Raw genomic sequence first — 24,183 nt, 5'->3', positions numbered from 1 at the left:
GTGAAATCTCATTTTACTTCATTACCTTGACTGGTCTGAAAAATACATCTTCTGATGTTTCCCAACTAGATATTTTTTCTTGCCTTTCATTTTCTCTTTTGACCTCCCCTCTTGGCCAAGTCTTGGTCTTCCAGGGGCTCTCAGTCAAAGTTTAGTCCCACTGGTGTCCAGAAGCAGAAACTCAGTGGTACGATTTTCAGGGAAGGATGGAGGCCTTCTTAAAAGTATATTTAAACCTCTGTCTGCAAGTGTCTTGTCATTGTTACAACTGAAAATGTTATTTGTCTTGGCATGTTGAATATGATTATTGATGCAGAAGTCTGTGTATTGCACATTTTTCATTTAATTTGGATTTATAAAAATGAGTAATATTTAAATAATAGAATATTATTTTTCAATTCTCAGAATACAATGCATTTTGGGAAAACCTGGGCTTTTTGAAGTCAGGTTAAGGCTAAATTAATCTGGATTCAGAAGCTGGCTTTGGCTCTTATTGCTTTAGGACGTGGGGCGAGTTCTCCTTTCTGAGTCTCAAATTCCTCAGCTGAGAAATGGAGATGATCTGTACCCACTCCAGTGGTATTGAGGTAAAATTTAGATGTGATGAGGAAGTGAAACACTGACCCCAGTACTTGGTCCATAATAGGGGTTTAGCTAGAGCGTTACTTTTGTTTTTATTAAAAAATGTTATTTCTATTGTTACTAATTCCATTTATCTCTGAGATCTCCTCTTTGAAGGTGACCTTTTCACAAGATCCTTCCCTTCCCTTCCCATTCCATCCTCTACATTCTTCTAGTGTGTGTTTGTTTTGCGCATCCTGACCGTGAACTTCTTGATGACAGGAATGCAATTTATTAAACTGTGTATCCCAACTCCTGCTACACACAACAATGTATGAATTTCACAGAGGTACTATAGAGTGAAAGAAGCCAGACACCAAAGAATACATACTTATTTTGAAGTTCAAGAACGGCATAACTAATCTATGGAGATAGAAGTCAGTATAGTGGTTATGTTCCATGTGGAGGGCTTATTGACTGGCAAGGCACCAAAGGGAGCCTTCTGGGTGCTATAAATGTTTTAAATCTTATCTCAGCGCCACTAACACAGATGTGTGTGTATGTTTAAAAAATCTTTGATCCGTATACTGATTGTTTGTGTACTTTATGTATGTTATAACTTAAAAAAAAATGTAAAGGATGTTTTCCAGTGCAGTCCTTGCTTGGCAATTAGTAGTTAGTCAATTAAAGATTGAATATTGAACTGATGTTATGATGAAGAAAGCGATCAGTCTTAATCACCATATGACTAAGACCAAGTTTTAAGGAAGTTGTAAATACATTTTAAAAAACACGGTAGAGGTAACTCATAATTAGAGTCCACACTGTTACACACTGTTTGAATCTCTGGCTGTTTCAGAAAATGTAGTAAATCAGAATGGCAGGACTTGTTGTTTGATACTGCTTGTGCAGGTGGCATGGCAGGGAACAAAGGAGAGCGAGGGATGCAGGCCCATCAAATTGGTGCAAAACCTCATTTTTAAATTGAATCTCTATTGCCTTCACCTCCCTCTTTTCCCTCCCTCCCCTTATCCTTTTATCAATTCTACTTTGAAATGAAATCTGCAACTCTAATAGATGCTACTGACACTCGTGCAGCGATTCTACCAGATGGTATTTGAATCTCGGGTGTTCTGTGAAAAATGAAAAGACCAAATACATGCACAAATAAATGAAGGTTGAATTAATCTTTATAATTAAATGGAATATTACCCTGCTATGACTGATTTTAGCTTTCAAACTGGATTGCATGCTAGTTTTTCAGTGAACTGTAATTGTATTAACGTGGCTTTTTAGATGCCTCAAAGAGCTTAAAAATGAATTTTGCCAAATTACTGAGAGAAAAGTTATTAGAACTTTTAATGTAAACATCACTGAGATCTTGGGGTATATTCGTATTGTGACTTCTAGTTGCAAAGCATTTTCCAATTGTTGATTAATTTTTTGCCCCTATCATCCTGGGAGTTAGTGGCATTGACCAGAAATTAGGTTGAACTACAAATGTCTGAGGCACATTCAGAAACTGGTGGGAGAGAAGATCATGGTGTTTTCTCCGTAAAGTGGCACAATTGGTGAAATACATAAGGAATATCGAAGGAGTGGATGAGTCCTTTCTTATTATTGGATAATTACAATGTCAGGGGTTCCCAGAAGTGGGTCCTGAAGCCTTGGTAAGTACCACAATCTGGAGCAAAGCGTGTATCAAATTTGAACATGCATGTGAATCTCCTATAGCAGTGGTTCTTAACCTGGCATGATATTTGTACCCCCACCCCCAAAGGACATTTGGAAAGGTCTGGAGACATTTTTGTTCATGACCAGAAAAGGGGCAGGAAAGTTACTGGCATTTAGTGAATGGAGGTCAGGGATGCTGCTAAACATCCCACAATGCACAGGACAGAGCCCCACAAATAAGAATAATTCGGCCCAAATGTCAGTAGTGCTGAGGTTGAGAAACCCTGCCTTATGGTAAAGTTTCTTATAATGCAGATTCCAGAGTTGCAGAGACATTCTAACTCAGTAGGTCTGAGGTGTGTCCACGAGTTTGCATTTTTAACAAGCTGCCAAGTGATGTTGATGCTGCCAGTCCAAGGACAAAGCTTTGAAATGCCTTGATCTAGAGAACTCCAGTGTCAAAGGAACAAGCAATGTGTATGGGCATTGGCCCGACAGCATCCCCCTTTGTTAGAAAAACTATATGACAGCTCACATTTGTCCGATTTAATAATTCAGCAAAGTTATCTCATTTGATCTCTCCCTGCAAGATACGTGGAAGGTAGTTCAAAAGTTTTTTAGTCTAGTAAAGAACTCTGTTAGAGGTAAATTTTTAAAGGAAAGAATGATGAGAATTCTCACTCAATTGAGCTGTTGATGAGAGAATGGGTATGTTTATTTAAGTTAATCTCCAACTTGCCTCCTGTTTAAATAAGTAATTTAACAATTGGAGAAGGATTGAGTAACTGATTAAATTTATCTGAGAAATGTTAGGTGTTAGGTACCAGATGTTGCATATACATTTCTAAGCCCTTTGAATTTTGACATTTGAAAATGATTTTTTTAAATTTGTATGCATTTTTTCTTTTACCCCAAAAAATGCATTGATTTTTTTCATGATATTAATTCCCATTTCTGATTAACAAAACTTGAAGCATTATTACAAGTTTAATTACATGTTTAAGTCTTGATGAAGCTGTTCAAAAGATTAACCTTTTAGGGGTTAATATTCAAAATATATAAAGAATTCATGTGATTCCATAGCAAAAAAAAAACAAATAATTTAATTAAAAAGGGGGCAGAAGATCTGAATTAATATTTTTCCAAAGAAGATATACAGATGGCCAATAGGTACACGAAAAGATGCTCAACATCACTAATCATCAGAGAAATGCAAATCAAAACCACAATGAGATATCACCTCATACCTTTTACAATGACTGTTATCAAAAAGACAGGAAGTAATGAGTTGCGAGGATGTGGAGGAAAGGTAACCCTGGTGCACTGTTGGTGGGAATGTAAATGGAGCAACTACTATGGAAAACAGTATGGAGGTTCCTCAAAAAATTAAAAATAGAACTACCATATGATTCAGCAATTCTGTTTTGGGGTATTTATCTCAAGAAAATGAAAACACTAATTTGAAAAGATATATGCATCCCCATGTTCACTGCAGCATATTTTACTATAGCCAAGACATGGAAGCAACTTAAGTGTCCATCTATGGATGAATGGATAAAGAAGATGTGTATGTGCGTGTGTGTGCATGCACACACACAATGGAATACTACTCAGCCATAAAAAAGAATGAACTCTTGCCATTCGTGACAACATGGATGGATGTTGAGGGTATTATGCTAAGTGAAATAAATCAGACAAAGACTAATACCATACGATTTCATTTATATGTGGAATCAGAAAAACAAAACAAATGAACAAGCAAAACTCATAGTTACAGAGAACAGATTGTTGGTTGCCAGATGGGATGGGGGTTGGGAGGTGGACAAAATAAGTAAAGGGGATCAAGAGGTACAAACTTCTATTTATTAAATAAATAAGTCATGGGGTCGTAATGTAACATACAACATGGTGACTATTAGCCAAAAATATTATATTGCATATTTAAAAGTTGCTAAGAGAGTAAATCTTAAACTTTCTTATCACAAGAAATTTGTAATTTTGTATGGTGACAGATGGTAGCGAGACTTATTGTGATGATCATTTAGCAGCATATACAAATTTTGAATCATTATGTTGCATACCTGAAACTAATATAATGTTATATGTCAATTATACCTCAAAAAATAATTAACCTTTGTTCCTTAGTTTTTCCTTGCTATTTTTATTATTAGTTTAGAAAAATTTGGAAACCTTATGTGGAAAAGGTATTGGCAAGCTTTTTCTGCAAAGAATCAAATAGTAAATATTTTAGGCTTTGCAGGCCCTATGGTCTCTATTGCACCCACTCAGCTCTGTGGCTGTAGCATGAAAGTGGCCATAGATAATACATAGATAATACATAAATAATCATGGCTATTGTTGGAGAGGAGGAACTTTTCCTCCACTATTTTAGGTTCAGTGTTTGGGGGCCTGTGAATTAAACTGACAAGACAGATTAGCAAGAGAAAAGACAAAGTTTATTCCCTTGAGAAGGAAGGAGCTCAGAAAATGTAGCTCAAAGAAGCAGTGAGAATCTGGGCCTTATATACCATCTTAAGGGGGAGAGTTAGGATTTCAAGGGACAATAAATGGTGGAAATGACTGAGAGATATATGGGGGAAACTAACAGAAGGTAAAGTTTGTTTCTGTAAGGTCTGTTTATACAATTTCTCATTCTGGCACCAACTTCTCTGATGATAGGAGTCATTCTTTCGTTTCCTCCTAGTGCGAGAAACCTCCCGTAAGTGGGACTCATGACTGTGGAATTCTTTTGGAAGGCTCTGCTTTCAGGCAGATAAAGAGAGTACAGAGAAAGCCTCTTCCTGCATTTGTTGATTCTCAAATGCTTTCAGGTCAAAATAATGCTTATGCCACAGTGGCATATTTTGGACCCCTTCACTATGTTCCAGTAAAACTTTATTTACAAAAATAGTTTACTGAGCCCTGATGGTAGAGCTCCAATGGTAGAGCCCTCTGTGTAGGACAGAGAAACATATTATTTCCTTTGGTCCATATAAAAGCCTAACTATAATATAGGATTATTCTGGCTCTTGGGCTTTTATCTAAGCTATGTCTCGACAAATGGGTTTAGCTAATTGAGGCTTAGGATACTCATTTGAGCAGGTCTAGCAGTTCTATTTGCAAAAACTTTGTGAGCAATTTACTGCATATAAATGAAAGTAAAAAAAGACATTGATTTTCAAAAAATTTCTATGATCTGATATGGAAGCAACCTAAATGCTCATCAACACAGATGATTGGATAAAGAAATTATCGTTCATATATACAATGGAATGTTGCTCAGCCATAAAAAAATAGTAGGCTCAGCCTACTATTTGCAATGACATGTATGGACCTAGAGGTTATTATGCTGAGTGAAGTAAGTTAGACAGAGAAATATAAATGCCATATAGTTTCACTGATATGTGGAATCTAAGGAACAAAAAGAAAAAACTAATCAAAAACAGACTCACAAATATAGAGGACAATCTGGTGATGGCCAGGGGAGAAGGGAGTATGGATACTGGAAGAAAGGGGTGAAGAATTAAAGAAGTACGAATTAGTAGTTGATGGTCAAAGGGATGGGGAGCACAGCATAGGGAATGCAGTCAGTAGTAATGTAATGGCTAGGTGTAGAGCCAGAGAAGAGAGCAATCAGGGGGATCATTTCATAAACTATATAAATGTCTAACCAATGTACTGTATACTTGAAACTAATAAGAAAATGAAATTAAAAAATATGACCTGGCCATTTTCCTATTCAGTTTTAAAGGAAATACATGAGAATTGTCTCTTTTTTTAAGATAATATTGCTCTTGCCTCATGGGGATGTGTTGTTTTATGGATTATTCATAGGATGGTTTTGGGTTCTTAACTCTATTGCTACTCCCTCCTCCATCTGTTTACTAAGAAAACCCAAATGTTGGTGTCTTTCTTTAACTCTTGGATGTGGTGCTCACCTAAGTGAGGGGACCATCACAAAAACACCAGGGAAATGTTTAGTGCCGTTGTGGCTCAATTATGATTAACCCGAGTGTGAGTAGTTTCCTTTTTCAAACTGGAAAAACTGCCCACCTCCAGGATTCGTGGAATTGGTGTTTTCAAGAGAAAGGATGGATGGATGGATGGAGCTGGTTTATAATTTGAAACATGCCTTCCTAGTATGTCATTTATATCAGAGAAAAATGGGGATTGTCTGCTGTCCTGGGATGTTACTCAAGCAGGGTTAAGGATGGGAGACCTGAAATCTGAGCATTCATATCTTCTTTTGTAAAATCAGAACTGTGACTTGCACTTGTAAAGCCCTAGGATTCATGGGGATGCTTATCTAATCTCCACCATAGCATAGTGCTATGTGAACCACACCCAAAAGCAATTTTCAGAATTAAAGTTTTTGAAGACTCATAATAAATCAGTGCCATTCTTATCGGGAAGATAAAATTTGATTTGTTAGATAACTGCATTGTTATTATTTGTGGGATCCAGATAGCCCCAAAGGATATTAAAGCCTGTTCCCCAGGCTAATTTTCATCAGTACCATTAGCTCTGCCTAGGATAATATCTTCAGCCAATCATTTGTTTGGCATTATGGAAACTGCCATTGTTTTGAAAGATAGTGTAATTTATGTGCAGTCTCCTAAACTTCCAGTTGCTTAAAGCTCACAATTTTGATTGATGTTTACTAGTTATTACAGAACTCATCAGGGGAAATGAGGCCTTGGTGTGGTCAAGCCTGACCGAAGCTTTCGAAGCCATTGCAAGCTTAAGAAAGTTGTACTATAAATTGTTTTTTAAAGGGCAGTTGATCATCCGTTGTTCCATTCTTTTTTCTTATGTTGATGAAATTAATAAAAAAGAAAAAATATGCTGAGACTTAACTATGTAGAGGAAATACAAAGCTGTTTAATTAAGTGATTAAAGCAATCCCTTTGATGTAATACATGCAAGACATTTGAGAATTTACCTGACTCTCCTAAATAGCCAAGTCAGTGGGGATTAAAACAAATGAGCTTTCTGTCTTGCTTTTGCCAATCAGCTTAATACTAAGTGGCTTTGAAAATTCAGGAGTAAAGCAGTCAATCTAACCAGTCTTTAAATCAGTTTGGTCATCTGTATAAAAATTATATGCTGTTTAAGAGCTCACAGCTAAATAAAGCAGGATTATATTTGGTTCTGTTCTTTCCCCCAGCACTATCAAGTCGCACTGTACCTTTTGGAAAATTCTGGGAGGGAGAGGTGACTTGAGAGTTTAAATCATGTTCTGTTTTAAATTTTCAATGTTCCTTGTTTTTCTGAGTTCATTTTTGATAGTTATTCTCTTTATCAAAGTAATAATCTTCACTTTATGAACTCTGTTGTCTCCACAGAAATTAATTGTGATTTTTAAACCTCTAGCCTTAAGACTTTAGGGCAAGCAATAAACTCTCAAGCAATTAAGATTTGTTGCATGTACATGTTGGTAATAGCAGACAAAGCAAAAACTAGCTAAGCCACACATGTATATTCACGTGCATGTGAGTGTACACACACACACTCCACACCATTCATCATGCTTCAGTTTGGTAGACATTGTTGAGCACTTACTGTATACTAGGCCCTGTGCTACCAATTGAGGCAACTCCATGAACAATTTGCCCTCATTAAATTATCTTTGTCAGCCCAACAAAGTATGGCTTTCAGGCCACCGTCACCATGCTGCCTGTTTTTGTATGTCCCATAAGATAAGAATGGATTTTACATTTTTAAGTGGTTTAAATCAATCAAAAGAAATATGTCATACATAAAAGTTGTATGAGTTTTAAATTTTAGTGTTGATAAATAAAGTTTTATTGGAACACAGCCACAGCCACTCATTCACTCATTTCCATGTCATCTACAGCTACTTTCCCAGGTACAATAGCAGAGCAGTTGCGATAGAGACCATATTGCCTACAAAACCAAGATTATTTACTCTCTGGCCCTTTACAAAAAAAGTTTGCTCACCCCTGATCCAACTGCTCCTTTCCCAATCCCTTTATTATCCAAATATTTCTTTCACCTCTCTATTTTTCTGCATTGGTATTATAAGTAAACTTATCTACATTTTACAGATGAGGAAACTGAGGACCAGAGAGGTTCAGAAAATTAAGGTACTGCTGATACTTTGTAGTCACAACAACGGCAAGTTGTCATAGAATGTTTTTCCTCAGTTTCTTTATACAAATACAGTGAGGCCATGGGTCATTTATATATTTTTATGTTTCTTTAACACCGAAGAGTGTCCTGAGCCTAGAGTGAATTCTCAGTATTTGTTAATTGATTGAAATAGCTTATACTAAAAAATATAGTTTTGTCATCAAGACTCAGTTCCATGGGAAAAAAGAATAAGGCTGCAGGTATCACTCTGCCTAGCTTCAAATTATACTACAATGTGACAGTAATCAAAACGGCATGGTATTGGCAGAAAAACAGACACATGGACCAGTGGAACAGAATCGAGAGCCCAGAAGTAAATCCCCGTTTATATGGGCAAATAATTTTTGACAAAGGAGCCAAAAGCACACAGTGGAGAAAGGAAAGTCTCCTCAATAATTGGTGCTGGGAAAACTGGGAGGCCACCTACAAAAGAATGAAACTAGACTGTTGTTTATCACCAGACAGCAAAATTAACTCCAAATGGATCTAGGACCTGAATATAAGACCCAAACCAATAAAATGCATAGAAGAAAACATAGGTACTAAATTCATAGACTTTGGACATAGAAATTTATGAATTTGACCTCAAAGGCAAGGGAAGTAAAAGGAAAAATAAATGAATGGAACTATATCAAACTAAAAAGGTTCTGCACAGCAAAAGAAACTGTCAACAAGGCAAAGAGGCAACCATCTGAATGGGAGAATATATTTGCAAACAACACCTCCCATAAGGGCCTAATATCCAAAATATAGAAAGAATTCATACAACTCAATAACAACAACAACAATAACAATAACAAAACAATCCAATTAAAAAATGGGCAGAGGACCTAAACAGACACTTCTCTTAAGAAGACATACAAATGGCCGACAGACATATGAAAAGATGCTCGATTTCACTAGCTATTAGGGAAATGCAGATCAATACCATAATGAAAACATATTTGCATACTGATGTTCATAGTAGCATTATTCATGGTGGCCAGGACATGGAAGCAACCGAAGTGTCCTACGAAAGATGATTGGCTAAAGAAGCTGTGGTACATATACACAATGGAATATTACTCAGCTATAATAAGAGATGAAATACTGTCATTTGTGACAACATGGATGGATCTCAAGATAATCATGCTAAGCGAAATAAGCCAGACAGAAAAAGTTGAAAATCACATGATATTATTTATATGTGTGGGATATAAACCTAAAAGCAACAAATGAACAGGACAAACAAACAGAGACTCATGTTCATGGACTAGTGGTTACCAGTGAGTAGGGAAGTGGGAGGAGGGGAGAGGTAGATGGGATAAAGGGGGTCAAATATGTGGTGACAGAAAGAAATCTAACTATGGGAGGTGAACACTCAGTGTAAATATACATATACCTTACTGTTAAAATGTACAGCTGAAAAAAAAAAAAAAAGACTAAAAAAAGAACCCACAATGAAATACCACCTCACACCTGTTAGAATGGCTATCATCAGTGGGACAAGTAATAAGTGTTGGAGAGGATGTGGAGAAAAAAGAACCTTCATACCCTGCTGGTGGGACAGCAAATTGTTACAGTCACTATGGAAAACATTATGGAGGTTCCTTAAAAACTAAGAATTGAATTACCATATGATCCAACAATCCCTCTTCTGGGTATTTAACCCGAAAAACCTGAAAACATTTATCTGCAAAAATGCACCCTGATGTTCATAGCAGCATTATTCACAGTGGCTGGGATGTGGAAACAACCGAAGTGTCCTACGATAGATGACTGGATAAAGAAGCTGTGGTACATATATACAATGGAATATTACTCAGCCATAAGAAGAAATGAAATACTCCCATTTGTGACAAATGGATGGACCTCGAGATACTCATGCTAAGCGAAATAAGCCAGACGGAAAAATGCTGAGAACCACATATCACTCATATATGGGATATAAATCTAAAAGCAACAAACAATATGACAAACAAACAGAGACTCATGGACATGGACAGTAGGCTAGTGGTTACCAGAGGGAAGCGGCGGGGTTGGGGGATGTAGATGGGGTAAAAAAGGTTAAATATATGGTGCCAGAAAGAAATCTAACTATGGATATTGAACACACAAAGCAATATTCATATGACTTTCTGTTGAATTGTACACTTGAAACTTATTGGATTTTGTTGATCAATGTCACCCCAATAATTTTTAATAAAAAAAGACTCAGTTTCAGTAGATTTTAAACATTGCTCCATTTTAAAGGAAGTTCCCTAGGTTCTCATAAAGTCTCTCATTTTCCTTCCATTTTTTTTCTCCTATGGTAAGATCAGTTAATATGGAAATGTGCTGTCATGTAAGCAGCATTGAATGATGTTCTTGGTCATATGTTAGCCTATAACCTTTCATATTTTCTGGTACAGTTGTTGACATTGATCAGAGTGAGTTTATCCACTAAATCATTATACGAGTCATTATTTATTGAGCACTGATTACTTGCTATGCACCTGTCACTGTGTTTTATGTAGGGAACACAATGGTTGATTATATGTAATAGGCCTTTGGCATAATTTGAGTAGTATCAGAAAGAATGATCTCTCAGCTACAGAAACCTCTCTTATAATTGGATTTGTTCCTTCGGTTGATGAACTACTCTTTTAAATGCAGATATTTCTTTAGGGGTAATACATTAGATTGCTATTAGTCATTCACATTTTATTTTAAATTAGTTTGAGGCCCCAGTGACAGCAAATGGATAAGCTGCTTTGCATGAATGACAGTTTTAATGGGTGGGGCGTGAAGGGGGAGATGACTTTGGAGCACAGTGTGTGAACACCCAAGGCCTACTGGGGAGGTATAGATGCAGGAAAAAGCAAGGAGATGAAGGCCGAAATCAAAATGTCAAATACTAAAGGCAACCTTTTTTTTTTGTTCTTTTCTATAATTAGCTTTGATAGTGTTTCTTTTGTCCATTTTCTGCAGTGTGCAAACAGTGGCCCTCAAGAGAGTCCTAAGGCTTTTTTGGGAGTGTGACTGGCTTAGGTTCTCCTGGCTCATGCTTAGAGTCTGGCTTTGCTCCAAAAATCTTCCACCATGTTCCAAGAATCTCGTGGGCACATCTCTTCTCCCCATTGATCACAAGGTTGCTTCAACAGCCTTTCTTTCTCACCATTTTGTGTGACCCCTTGAAACTTCCTGTGACCAAAGAGAGTGATACTATTCCACAGAGGAGTTCAGGTATTTGATTAAGGTCTTGATCTGACCTGAGCTTCCCTGAAAGACTCTCCAAACAGGCACAAAACAGTTACTTTAAATCATTGAAGAAGTCATGTTTCTACTTCCTCAGTGTCGTATACAATCAACATTTATTCATCATGTACTCTGGACTAAGGTAAAAAAAAAAAAACAAAAAAAACTTTACATGCCATGTCATTCTGAATCCTTGCAGACAACCCTGTGAAGTAGGTACTATTTTTTTCTTCAAACTATATTTGGTGAAAAGGAGAGTGTGTTAGGATTATATTCAGCTACAGCTAATGGAAAACATGACATAATAGTACCTCAAACAGATAAGGGTTTTATTTTCCTCATGTCATAGATGGGAGAAGGAGGCAGTTCAGGCCTGATCGAGTGGGATCCAGATGCCATCAGCTCTTCATTCAGACATCTTTAGTTGTTTGATTTCTTCCTCAAGTTTGTTGCCTTGTGGTTACAAGATGGCTGTTCTACCCCTGGCATTGCATCAGCATTACAAGAAAGAATAAGAGGAAAGGCTAAAGCAGTGGTTCTCACTCAGGTGTGATTTTGTCCCTAAGGGACATTTGGCAATATCTGGAGACATTTTTGATTGTCACAACTTGGTGTGGGGGGTTTGTTACTATTGGCCATCTAGTGTATAGAAGTCAGAGATACTGCTAAATATCCTTTAGGACAGCTCCCACAACAGAATTATCTGGCCCAAAATGTCAATAGTGCTAAGGTTGAGAAACTCTGGTCTAAAGGCAGAAGGTATGTGCCAGGCGAGTCTCTCCTCTTTTAAAATGAATTTTTGGAAGTGGAACTAGGACTTCGTTATATGTCATTGGCCAGAATCTTATCCCACAGCCAACTCTAGTTACAAAAGAAGCTAGAGGATGCAGCTATTTTTTGTCACCCTGAGCAGAATTGGGGTCTGATAGTAGGAGAATGAAAGTAGAATGGATATTGGGTAGACAATAGGTGGTCGTCATGTGCAGCCCCTTTCCACAGGTTTGTTTAAGGAAAACTCTAGAGTTTTTGATGAGCCGCAAGGAGTGTAGGATATGTGATTTTTTTTTTGTTTGTTTGTTTGTTTTTGCTGGACATAATATGCAGTCTCTTGTGTATTTATACCACCATTCTCTCAGTATTTGCAGTAGGACTTGCCTTTCCTTCTTGCCCATGTAGCCCATGGGGTAGTTGATTTCAGGCTGCCTCACTAATACTTTACCCTTCAACAAGCTGCCATCAAACTGTTGGTGCTTCATTCCTCCCATTTTGAAAAAGTTAGAAAGTGATGTGATTACTATTTCCATGAAAGGTTATATCAGTTAGAGTTTATTCAGGAAAAAGGATGAACTTTTAAGTACATCAATCAGGAAGATACGCAATATGGGGAATTGGAGGCTTATGTAACCATTGGGAGGGCTGAGGAATGAAGGGCAGAGTCTGCCAATGATCTCTGCTGCCCTCACACAAAAGGGGTCTTCTTAGGAGAATGCCTGGAAGCTGCTGGCAAAGGCTGTATCTGCTGACTACGGATGCCCTGTGTCTGCCCATGGCTACCAACAGCAAATGAATAAATAGCATCTCCTTCTCTTCTACCTTTCGAATCTCCCATGAGTGCTTCTCTTTGGCAGAGTCTAACCTGAAGCCATGCTTCATGGGATTTTGGGAGATGTAGTTCTGAAGCTTCTCAGGGAAGAATGGAGAATGGGGTTGGGTGGGATGATATGGAATTGACAACTAACTGGCAGAAGGAGCATTTGAGTTTGACTAAAGGCATATGTACACAGCACATTTTGGGAAGAAGAGCCTTCTATTAAGATATTGGCAATGTTGCTACCGGTATTATCACCTTTATCTATGTGTCCTTGGGAGGTGGATAGAGATTCTTTGTATTGCTGTTCTGGCCCGTTTCAAGTCATGGCGTTTCTGACTAAATAATTAAAAAGGATTCAATGACCTGCATATACAGTGCAGAAGGTAATATATTCTGTGAAGCTCCATAGTGCAGTGGGGGTCCCAGAGCATGAGGTTTGAAAAAATAATGCATAATTCACCAGCATGCTTCAGAAAGACCAGTGTTCAGAAAACAATTGTGGATGACTCAACTTATATAGTTCTTTATTTTTGGAGGAACTATCTGAAGCTCTTTATTTGCTGTAGTCATCCATGTGACTTGTGGTGAGCTGATAAAATACAGTGAGGTATTAAATACAGTGAAGAAAATAATAAAACAATCTTGGAACAAGGTAACCTGTAGACATATGACGTATTGTTTGGTGTTGAGGGGAGAGTTGTAACTTCTAGTTATCTGGTATCTGGGTCACATCAGGCTTTCAGTGTAACTCAAGGGGTTTTGAAGGCTGAATTTGATTTATGCTATATTTGAGTCACTGGAACAGCAAAACTCATTATGACTGTGTCCTACGGCACTTGTAAAATCCTCTCTGAGTCTTGAGTTTCAGGTTTCTGCTGATAGTTAATATTTGAATTATCTCAAAGAAGATAAGGAAAATGTACTATCTTATTCTATTTATTTCTTGAGCGAGGAAAATTGAAAGGAACTAAAGGAAAAAAAAAACTCGTTACCAAGAGCAGTGTGCAAAGGTCATTGGTTTTGCTTTGCTGGAATAAAACCAATGTGTTTGGGTTGCCTGGTGTCTTATGTTGGGTCTTCTGGAGGCAAAGCTGAAGATTAGGGTTCGTGTGCAAGTGATTTATGATTTATTCAGCAAGTGCTCCCGAGAGCAACCAGCAAGGGAATGGAGGAAGCCAGACAGGGAAGGGTGAGAGACAGGCAAGGATGCAATTTCAGGGTGTCTCAGACAGCCTGATCGTGCGGGGAACTCTGGAGTGCAAATTATACCTCATGGTTTGCTCTTAATTGCAGCACAGGAGCTGGGCTTTCATTCTCCTGCTATAGTCAGTCATTAGCTGAGGGCTGCTGGGATGGAAGTGGGGGCCAAAGGCAGATAAACTCCCAGAGGTCTTCAAAGAGTCTCAGGTGCTGGCCATTAGAAAATAAAAAGGACATAGAAGCTTGGGAGGGATGAATAGAAGTGATAAAAGTGATCCCAGGGGATCTGGGCAGAACCCCACCAATGTACTTACTCTTTGAGCAAGCCGCTCTTTTGTTTCTGTGAAACTCAGAATCTGGGAAGAAGAGAGAGACAAATTTTTGCGTGGAACTGTAAAGTTTCCCTAGAGCAAAGGTTGGGGAACCTTTTCTATAAAGGACCAGGTAGTAAGTATTTGATGCTTTGTGGGCCACAGGGTTTCTGTCCCAGCTAGTCAACAGCACTGTTGTAGTGCAAAAGCAGCCATATATATTACAGGTAAATGAGTGGGCACAACAGTATTCCAATAAAACTTCATAAAAATAGAAAATGAGGGGAAAGAAGGTACTAGATATGGCCTAGGGCCGGTAGTTGGCCTGTCCCTGCTCTGGAGGCTCCTTGTATGCACCAAAGTTGATTTTTCCTTTATCTGTTCCCTATATGCTTCAAAACACAGAGAATGGTTAGTATGACTATCAAAAGGATAGTTATGATGCCTCTTAGTCTGGACCCCTTGTCTCCAATCTTTCTGGCATCCTGGCCATCATTCATGTTGTACAGATAATGTTGCTGAAGGGTGACTCATCTAATTTTACTCCTGCTAAATGTATTTACTTCTCTCTAATTGTAAAATTAAATCTAGACTCTTTAGCATGGTATTTGGGAAACCCTGTGATCTGGCCCAAGCCATTTTTTCTGCACTTTTTTCTGTTCCCCACCACTCGTGCTTTCTAGTACAATTACATCAGCTACTCCATCTCTCCAAGATGCCCTTTGTTTCCATTTCCCTGTCTTTGCCCCTTCTGTTTCTTTTCCTGGAGTGTCCTTCTGCTCAGCCCAGCGTTTTGAAATCCTAACCATTCTCAAAGACTCAGTTTGCCTCCAACCGCCATTAAGCATTCACCCATGAGTAAATAGTCTCTGCTTTGGACTTTGATAACAATATCATTTATTTCTACTAAAACTTGTATTTTATTTATATTATACTATATAGTTCTTTGCTACATTCACTATGTTTTTAGTATTTGAGTGGAGGGAACTAAAATTTTTTTTGCCCTTCACAGTGGATTGCATTCAGTAAATGGAGTTTTCAGATGAAGGTTGCATTCTTATATCCTGTGATTATTAATGATTTAAATGCTGAAACTCTGACATCATTTTCTTTTTCCTTTTTATAGGCAAGAGCTGTTTTGGCAAAAGTTGGCTATCCTGAGTTTATAATGAATGATACTCATGTTAATGAAGACCTCAAGGCAGTAAGTGCTAAATTTACTGTATTTTTTTTTTCTGGCAAGTTTTACTGGCCTCATGCCTTTCAACTAACCCAAGTCCAAGCAATTAAACCTGGTGGTGCCAGAAAGCACCAACTTTTGATTCATTTCTTGGCTAGATATTAGCCTCAATATGCCAAGCTTATCATAAGATTTAGAGCAGATTCAAAATAAAGAAAGTGGCAGAAAAAATGTATAACTGAGTAGGTACCTTAAAGTAAATGGACTTGGACTCGGCCTAATTCGATCATAAAGAAAAGAACTGAGCAATTCAAGTATTTTACAATTAGTGGACGTGTTCTAGTGGCGGATGCCTAATGTTTGTTAAGCAATCTTTATGTGTTTCATTCATATTAAATGACTAGTAATAAATCTGCCTACTGGGAGTTAACTTCATTAAACTTTATGAGTGTTTTTGCAAATTAAGTGCATATACATATGACTATAATTTATTGTGAGTTGGACTGTATATTTGCAGTAAGTTACTGATGAAGGAATAGTAATAATTCTTTTTTATTTCAGTATTTTGGGACATATATTTTCCAGTGGATATATTCATTACAGGCCTTTCTAATCACACCCACTGTTATTTTATTTCCTACAAATAGTTCTGGTAAAGAACTTTGATTCCTCACAAAACCCCTGTTTTTACCATTCACTAGATTTTGTTGGAAAAGTAGTTTTTTGGAATTCTTTAAATAACTATGGTTTTAAGTTATATCTCTTTCCTGAAATTGTGGTTTGACACGTCGCATATCTGAAAGCAATCCTGGCTTTGTAGATGGGTATCAGAATTTTGTAAGGTTGTTCAAAAGTGAAAGAAAGCTTTAAGTAGAAAGTTTCTCCATTTGGCACCAAGACATGGCCTTCCAAAGTATTGATCCAGTTGCTGTGGAATAAAATAATTAAGCTTCACAGTATCTCAAAGCTCACACAGCCCATCTTATACATTGTTTTGATGCTGAAAAGTTTCACTATTGTCATGATAATTAAAAGTACTGATGCACTTGACACATTCATGTACGTTATCTTTTAAGTCCCACAGTGATTTTGTGAAGTAGATGGCATTTAGGCCCATTTTACAGAAAAAGGCATAGAGACTCAGTGAAGTTAAGTGATTTCTTCAGCGCCCCACAGAGTGTCAGAGCCAGGACTGAAATCTGGGCCCAGGAAGCTCTGCCTGCATTCTGAGAAGGAGTTTTGCAGGGTCCTTGTCAGGCAGCTGTGCTGGAGGGACAGAGGAGTGGGTTTGAAGAATTGGTGGGAGCTGCTTTCCCAGAGCTGGTTGGAAGGGAGAAGAGAAGAGGGGAGGTCGTATTGTCAAGTGGTTGACAGCACAGGCTTTGGAGTGATTCTGCCTCTTCCACTTACTAGTTGTTTGGTTTTGTGCAGGTTACATAACATCAGTTAGCTTCCCTTTGGTTATCTGGATACTGGAGATAATAAGCAAGTCTTAGTATTGTTGGGATGATCAAATGAGATTATATAAAATGAAAAAGCACCTAGCATAATGTCTGACACATAAATAGCCTCTCTGTAAATAGTAGCTCTTCCTTTGTGGATCAGTGTGAGAACTGTTAGTGCTAAGAAGAACATCACTAGGGTGCAAGGTACCTTAGCAGGAGAACCTGGATTTCATACCGAATTTAAGGACTGACTGAATGCAGTACCTTTTGTGAAAAGAAACCAGATGTCAAATAGGATGCAATGTTGGGTATGTTTCCTCGTTTCTCTAGGGCTTGAACTGAAGCCATTAGACACCAAGATTTTTAAGCACTTTTGTGAAGAAATGGCTTTCATGACTCATTGCCAGAGCAGACACAATTACACCCAAGAGTTTCTAACAGTTTAAAAAACAGACGGTGAAAAAAAATTCAAATACATGAAATAAAAATACATTTGTGTTCAGAAACTGATAGAGAAAATGAATAAAACCCAACTTGAAACTAGGTAAAGGATGCTTGATGTGATAGTAGTAATGTCACTGAGGTTAATAGCAAAAGGACTAAAGTATTGCAGGTACACAATAGGACTGTTTTCAGTTTATGTAGAAACATGTAGATAAGGACTACTGTAGTGCCTACCAGAAATTTCTGGTTATTTAAGCTCTGAGCATGAGAGGCTTTTACAAATGAAAAACAGCTTGCTTTATTTGACACAAGTGAAGATATGATTCATCACGTACTAACACAAAAGGAAAGAGGATAGAGATTAGGTAATGGATGAGACGAAGGTCAAGCAGAAAGGTTGAAAACTGAAGTTGGGCCCATGCAGAGATAAGAGCAGATGGAAAAGCACCAAGAAGCAAATGTAAAGAATTAGAGAAAAAAAATGTGTTCCCCTCTGAAGATGACAAGGTAAACTGAGATACCCAGCAAAGTGTTTCTGAACAACAGTCTTTCTGTAGTCTTTGAAAAGAGCAAGAAGAAAGGAAATGCCCTTTATGTGAACCCCCAGTAGCAGGTAGGAAAGCTTGCTAGTTAGCCTCAAAAGGTAGACTTTAGTCCATTTTCAGATTAGCCTTATGCAGTGTTCCTTCACTGATCCTTGATGGAAATAGACTCAAGAATGAGTTGATAGCAATTTTGTAAAGATTGCTGTATCAGCTGGGAAAGCCAAAACCACACTAGGTATTTCAGAGCCAGGAGATTTAATACAGGAAATAGGTTGGAAGGCAGAAATCAGGAAGGTGAGGTAAACCAGAGATTAATAACTTCAGGAAGCAGCTCCCACCCCTGTGTCTAGGGGCACAAAAGGGAGGAGGTGATGATAGTATCATCACTTAGGAGAGCAGAGGAGAAACTGCCACTTCAGAGCTTCCAGGGTCATTGTCAGAAGAAGAAAGAGGGGAGAATGAAAGAGACCAAACACAGCATCCTTTCCCCTCCTGCCTCCTGCTCATTTCCCCTAATGCCTCCTATTGGCAGGAAGCCAACTGGCAGTGGAGCCTGGGAAACAGAGTTTTCAGATTCCCTGCCCCTGCATTGTAGAAAGGACTAAAAGGGTGGACATGTTTCTGAGAGACGACGGATAAATAATAGGCACCTTAGGCATTTTACTCATTCTTGTAAAAGCCAGTGGAGAATTGCAGTAGAGACTAAAGTCAGATTCACAGCTGACCTCCATTTACTCACAAAAATTAGATATGGATAACTTTTCAGAGAAGGTCAATGGTTCTGGTGAGTGATACACACATATGTAAACATATAAATATGCATATAGAGAGATATAGATATTAAAATATCCTCTGGAGTGGGTCTTGGTCTGCTCTGGCCAATGGAGCACTCGTGTGTGTGTGTGTGTGTGTGTGTGTGTGCGCACGCATTATAAATGACAGAGAGTGCTACTGTCACTATGCAAGAGTGAGGTGATATTTAGGTGGAATGTTCCACAAAGACAGGTTATTAAAATATTGAAATAATTCTGTACTATTTGGTAAAAAGTCAAAATAAACCTTGCCCTCTGCTCTCCCAAGTGATCTCTGACTACCATGGCCTCAGAGAACCAAGGATAGGCGCTGGAGGGAGTTGTCTGCCAGCCTTCCATCCAGCCCTCTCTGACTCCCACACACTGGCCTTCATCTAGAGTGCTTCAGCGGCTGGAGCAGACCAAGACTTTCCTTTACCTCTGGTGGTGGTGACAGGGCATCTATTTCCATCTGGTTCCTGGCTAGTGTGCTAACGACTGCTACTTCAGAGTCACTCTTATGTGGCTGCTGTGGGAACTGCATCTTCCACAGTGTACCACATACGTAGGTGGTTAAACATTTTGAACATCACTTCTGTATGTATGTACACACACACACATACACATACTACTTATGGGCAAAGCCATCTAAACACAACAATCTTGCATATCACTTTGCTATTTAAATAAGAGAAAACGTAAATATAAAATCTGGATCCATCAAGTATTCAGCAAATTGTTTGGGTGCCTAATATAAAATCTTTCATGTACGCATTTGGATATATCTGTGAATATCTTTAAATGGATTTAACATAAACAAAAAATATCCTAGAATCTAACTTCTTATTTGACCTATGTAATGATTTATCAGCACGTACTTACTGATTCTATGGAGAAGCTGAGCACGCTTCCTTGTTCTGTCCTTATTATGTGTTCCTTACGTTTGGCAGGGGGTATAGCTTTGTTCTTCCGTTCAGTCTGTGGCATTTGGTGTTTGCCATTCAGGATAGGATTTCCAAGAAGAGAAATGCAGATTCCCCTAAATTTTATGATCTGGACAGCTATTCCTAGGAAATGACAGGAAAGCTCTAATTAGTTCTCCAAAGGTCATTCAATTGAAAAGTCAGGAGATGGAATTGATTGAAAATCATTATCAACTTGACCTGGATTTTCACCAGTAACTGACAAGACAAGAGGTTTTTGAGCCAATTATTGTCCTTTGCAGAGTTTAAACATTTTTTTGAAGATTACAAGTGGTTTTAAAATATTCATGTGCATTCATTCTTGTTGCTATATATAGAACAAGCAGGACTTTCCCAGTGGTTGCTGAGTTTCATAGTTTTTTTCTCACTCAGGGGCTTAATGAAATATTTGACATCATCAAAGTATTTTCACATGGTGGAAAATTTGGGAACTAGAGAAAAGGAATGAAAAAGCACCCATAATATTGGTATTCAAACATAATAATACAAACTTTTAGTGTGTTATTTTGTGTCTATTTTTGTATAGCTGTAATTGATGTTTATATATAATTTTGTATACTGACCTTTGTAGTTAACATATTGTTTTGTCCTTGTCTTCTGTAGCTGTCATTACCATTATTTTAACAGCTGTATGATATTAAGTAAACTGTACCATGATTTATTTAATCACTGCTTTTCCTTTCATTGTAATCCTTAATGTCCCCTCCTCCTTCCTTGTGCTTTTTCTGTTGAATCACTTTTTTTTTTAAAATTAGGGTCAATGAAAACACTGAAGTAGGAGCCCAATGATTTTGACTGAATGCTTTAATAAATTTCATAATCTCTCTACCTCCGTTTCCACCTATCACATGGGAATACAGTGGCTGGCCCCTCCCTACCCTTAAACACTTAACCTGTCTCACGGGAAAAGATAACATTTGTCCCCTATTACCTGTGACTTCCATGAAATAAATGAATAGATCAACTAAACCAGGCTAAGAAATAGCAAAAATTCTCAGTTTAATAAAACAGTGTTTAAATTGTTCTTCTAAACATTAATAAGCTGTTAGCAAATTGTAATTACTTACCTCTGAGTTTTCCTCCCCATGGTTATTTCAGTGGCTGCGGTAGGATCTTACTTATTTAAAGTAGTTTTAGACGTGGAACTCTTCTTCCTTTGGAAATTTTTGTTTAGTTTTCCATTTGATATCTGTAGAACAACTTGAATGTCAAGTTATTTTTTCCAGATGAACAGGAAAATCTCATAAATAGCAAACTCTTCTAAAAGTAACTGACCCCACTGATATGATAAAAAAAAAAAGTTAATATTTTTGAAGGAAATTCCTTTGGGAGAATTTCCTGGAAAGTGTTCTGAACCCAAGAAGATATCTGAATTTTCAGTTACAATCATATTCTGAAAGGTCTGGCAGAGCTGTCTTGGGAACAAAAGCTGAAAAAGGCTAAGGATTGAACAGTAGACTTTTTTTTTTTTAACTAAACAATCCAGGAATACATTAGGATTGCTAGACGAAGTTGCTTCCTAAACCAAGGAGCTTACGCTATTTCTGAGGCTGAGTATAAACATCTGTGTTAAAATATAATCAGTCGTAAGATTTTTTTTATGAGAAAGCATCTCAAACATTGGAAAAGTATTAAAATCATATTTTGAACACCTCTACCTTTAACCAATATTAAACATATTGCCATATAACTTTATACATGCAAACACATTTTAAATGAATAAAACAAATACATTGGAAATTCTCTGTGTAATTGTCTTTGACCTAATGTCCTTCGTCTTTATCTACCTTCTTCCTTAGATATAACCACTACTTTGAATTCAGTGTTTATCATTTTCATGCATTTCTTTATGCTTTTGCTACATAGATACATGTCCATAAACAACACATAGTATTGTTTTGTTTTACATGTTCTAAAACTTAAAATTCTCTCATCCATACAACTTGTCTTATTTACTCAGCATTGCTTTTGAGGTTATTTCGTGTTCACGCATACAGACTATTTGTTTAAACTGCTGTATCGTTTTTCATTGTGTGACTATACCACCATTTATCAGCCACTCCTGTAAGAGGATTGAGTGACAATTTAAAGTCATATCTTGTTTTACTTGTTGGCCAAGTAAAACACCAAGGATGCCAGAAATTGCTACTTTCATTCCTGCCTTTCTCCCTGTGCCTTTAGTTATTTTACTCCTTTCTTTATATTTCAGCCAGGTCCCTGGAAAGATTAAGATGAATCACTAACAAAAGTTACTCTACAGACATAATGAGTACCCACAATATGTTAGAGAAGAGATAAACCTGAGCCAGACATTGGCCAACAAATAGGCTACTGTCAAGTCTGTGATCATCAAGTTGTGTACAGATACATTCATATCTGTACTGTAATGCCTGTGGGTCTCATATGCATTCACTTGCTATATTTTAAGTTTTGCTTTTAAAATTTTACAAAAATTAAAAAATTTTACAAAACTAAAAATTTTTAAATTAAATTTACAAAAATATTACAGCTAATAAGAATTTGATTACTCTTGGTTATTTGTTTATTCAAATGTTTATCTTATTTTATTTGCTACAGTCATATATTATAAAACCAAAGCATTAGAAAGTATTACAAACCATTGTTTTTAGTATTGCATAGATGTTATTTATAAAATTTAGGTTAAGTACTGCTAATTTTGTAGATAAAGTGCCCACAAAATTGAAATGGTTTGCCATTCTCTTTCCAAAAAAAGGAAAGGACTCAAGAATCAATTATGTCTGTTTTCCTATTTTAATAGACAACATTGTCGTGAGACATCAACTTCTTGTTTTCCCGTGCAAGCTGTAATCTATGATTGCCTCTGTAATTTCATTACTTTTTAGTGACCAGAGTATTTTGAGTGTTGATTAATAAGTTCTATTAATAATTAAATTATTCTTGTGACTCCATTGTGCTTGGGTTGGAAAATAAGTCTCTGAATTGCTTTCAATTTTTTTCTTCATGAACAAAGGCCGATTACAGTAAACTGGATTTTAACATTTGACTGAATCATCATCTATAAGTTAAATGAGATTGCGGCTTACTAGACTGAATGTTATTAGAAGAACCTACGTGACAGATAAAATGCACATTTAAGAAAAGATCAAGGACTCATGTGGGCCAAGAAATTTCAAACCTAAGATAATATGTTCTATAAGGGTTAAAGTAGATGTTTCTGTTATAAAGCAAATGAAACACATTGTAAATTACTGTAACTTCTCTTGTTTCTAACTGTGATCCAGAAATGACTATATTGATTTTTGAACTTTTTATTTTAAAAGAAAATCACTGAGATTAAATTTCATGGCTTTGTGAATACTGGGTTGACCGATGATGGCTGAGAGATGCTATGAGGAGTGCAGCTTCTCTGTTGACCGCTTATTTGTGTGCTGAAGTCTTTTTTAAGAGCCATTTTTTACCTGCACTTAGAACAACGATTGTTGTGGTTTGTTTTATTCAGATCAAGTTTTCAGAATCTGACTACTTTGGCAACGTCCTGCAAACTCGCAAGTATTTAGCACAGTCTGATTTCTTCTGGCTGAGAAAAGCTGTTCCAAAAACAGAGTGAGTAAAAAAAAAAAATAATGAAGTGAAGTAGATGAAAATGTTGGTGGTAAGTAGAGTCTCTTTAGATCAAACTTTCTAATTCCCCTCAAGTCAGAGTATCTGGCTCACCAGTTATCTTGGTTGGGTAAAATCTGTGTTGTGTTTTGGAAACTCTTATTTCTGATATTATATGAAACAGTTGTTCATTCTCATTATGGCTCCCCCACTCCTAGCATCAACATGGATCAAAAGAAAGCTCATTAGAATGTAGATGTTCAAATCATTTCTAGATCTTGTTATGAAAAAAATCTATATGTATATATATAACAGATTTCTCTAGAATTTCACACTCAGGTAGAAACTTTTGAAGATCTTAAAGAACAAATGTTTTTAAAATAAAGTGTGATTACAAATGTAGAAGTAATTGTATAATTATGAAGTAACCAGAGGTTATTTGCTGAGGTAATGAGTGTCAAAGAACTGATAGCTCTATTATTTTCCTCCAGTAGTAGTTATGATTTA

The 24,183-nt window shown here is 37.1% G+C and overlaps 1 protein-coding gene across 1 annotated transcript in view; it reads left to right on the top strand.

Moving 5' to 3' along the window:
• Positions 1–24,183, top strand: part of PHEX (phosphate regulating endopeptidase homolog X-linked) — a 173,351-nt gene that overhangs the window by 95,822 nt on the left and 53,346 nt on the right. Inside the window, exons 13-14 of the mRNA XM_006911611.2 lie at positions 15,833–15,910; positions 23,576–23,679. Of these exons, the coding sequence (XP_006911673.1) occupies positions 15,833–15,910; positions 23,576–23,679 (182 nt within the window). The remainder of the gene's footprint in view (positions 1–15,832; positions 15,911–23,575; positions 23,680–24,183) is intronic.

The sequence above is a fragment of the Pteropus alecto genome, unplaced genomic scaffold (assembly GCF_000325575.1).
Source record: "Pteropus alecto unplaced genomic scaffold, ASM32557v1 scaffold23, whole genome shotgun sequence".
Lineage (NCBI taxonomy): Eukaryota > Metazoa > Chordata > Mammalia > Chiroptera > Pteropodidae > Pteropus > Pteropus alecto.
The sequence above is the reverse complement of the archived record's forward strand: the minus strand, read 5'-3'. Positions and strand labels throughout refer to the sequence as shown.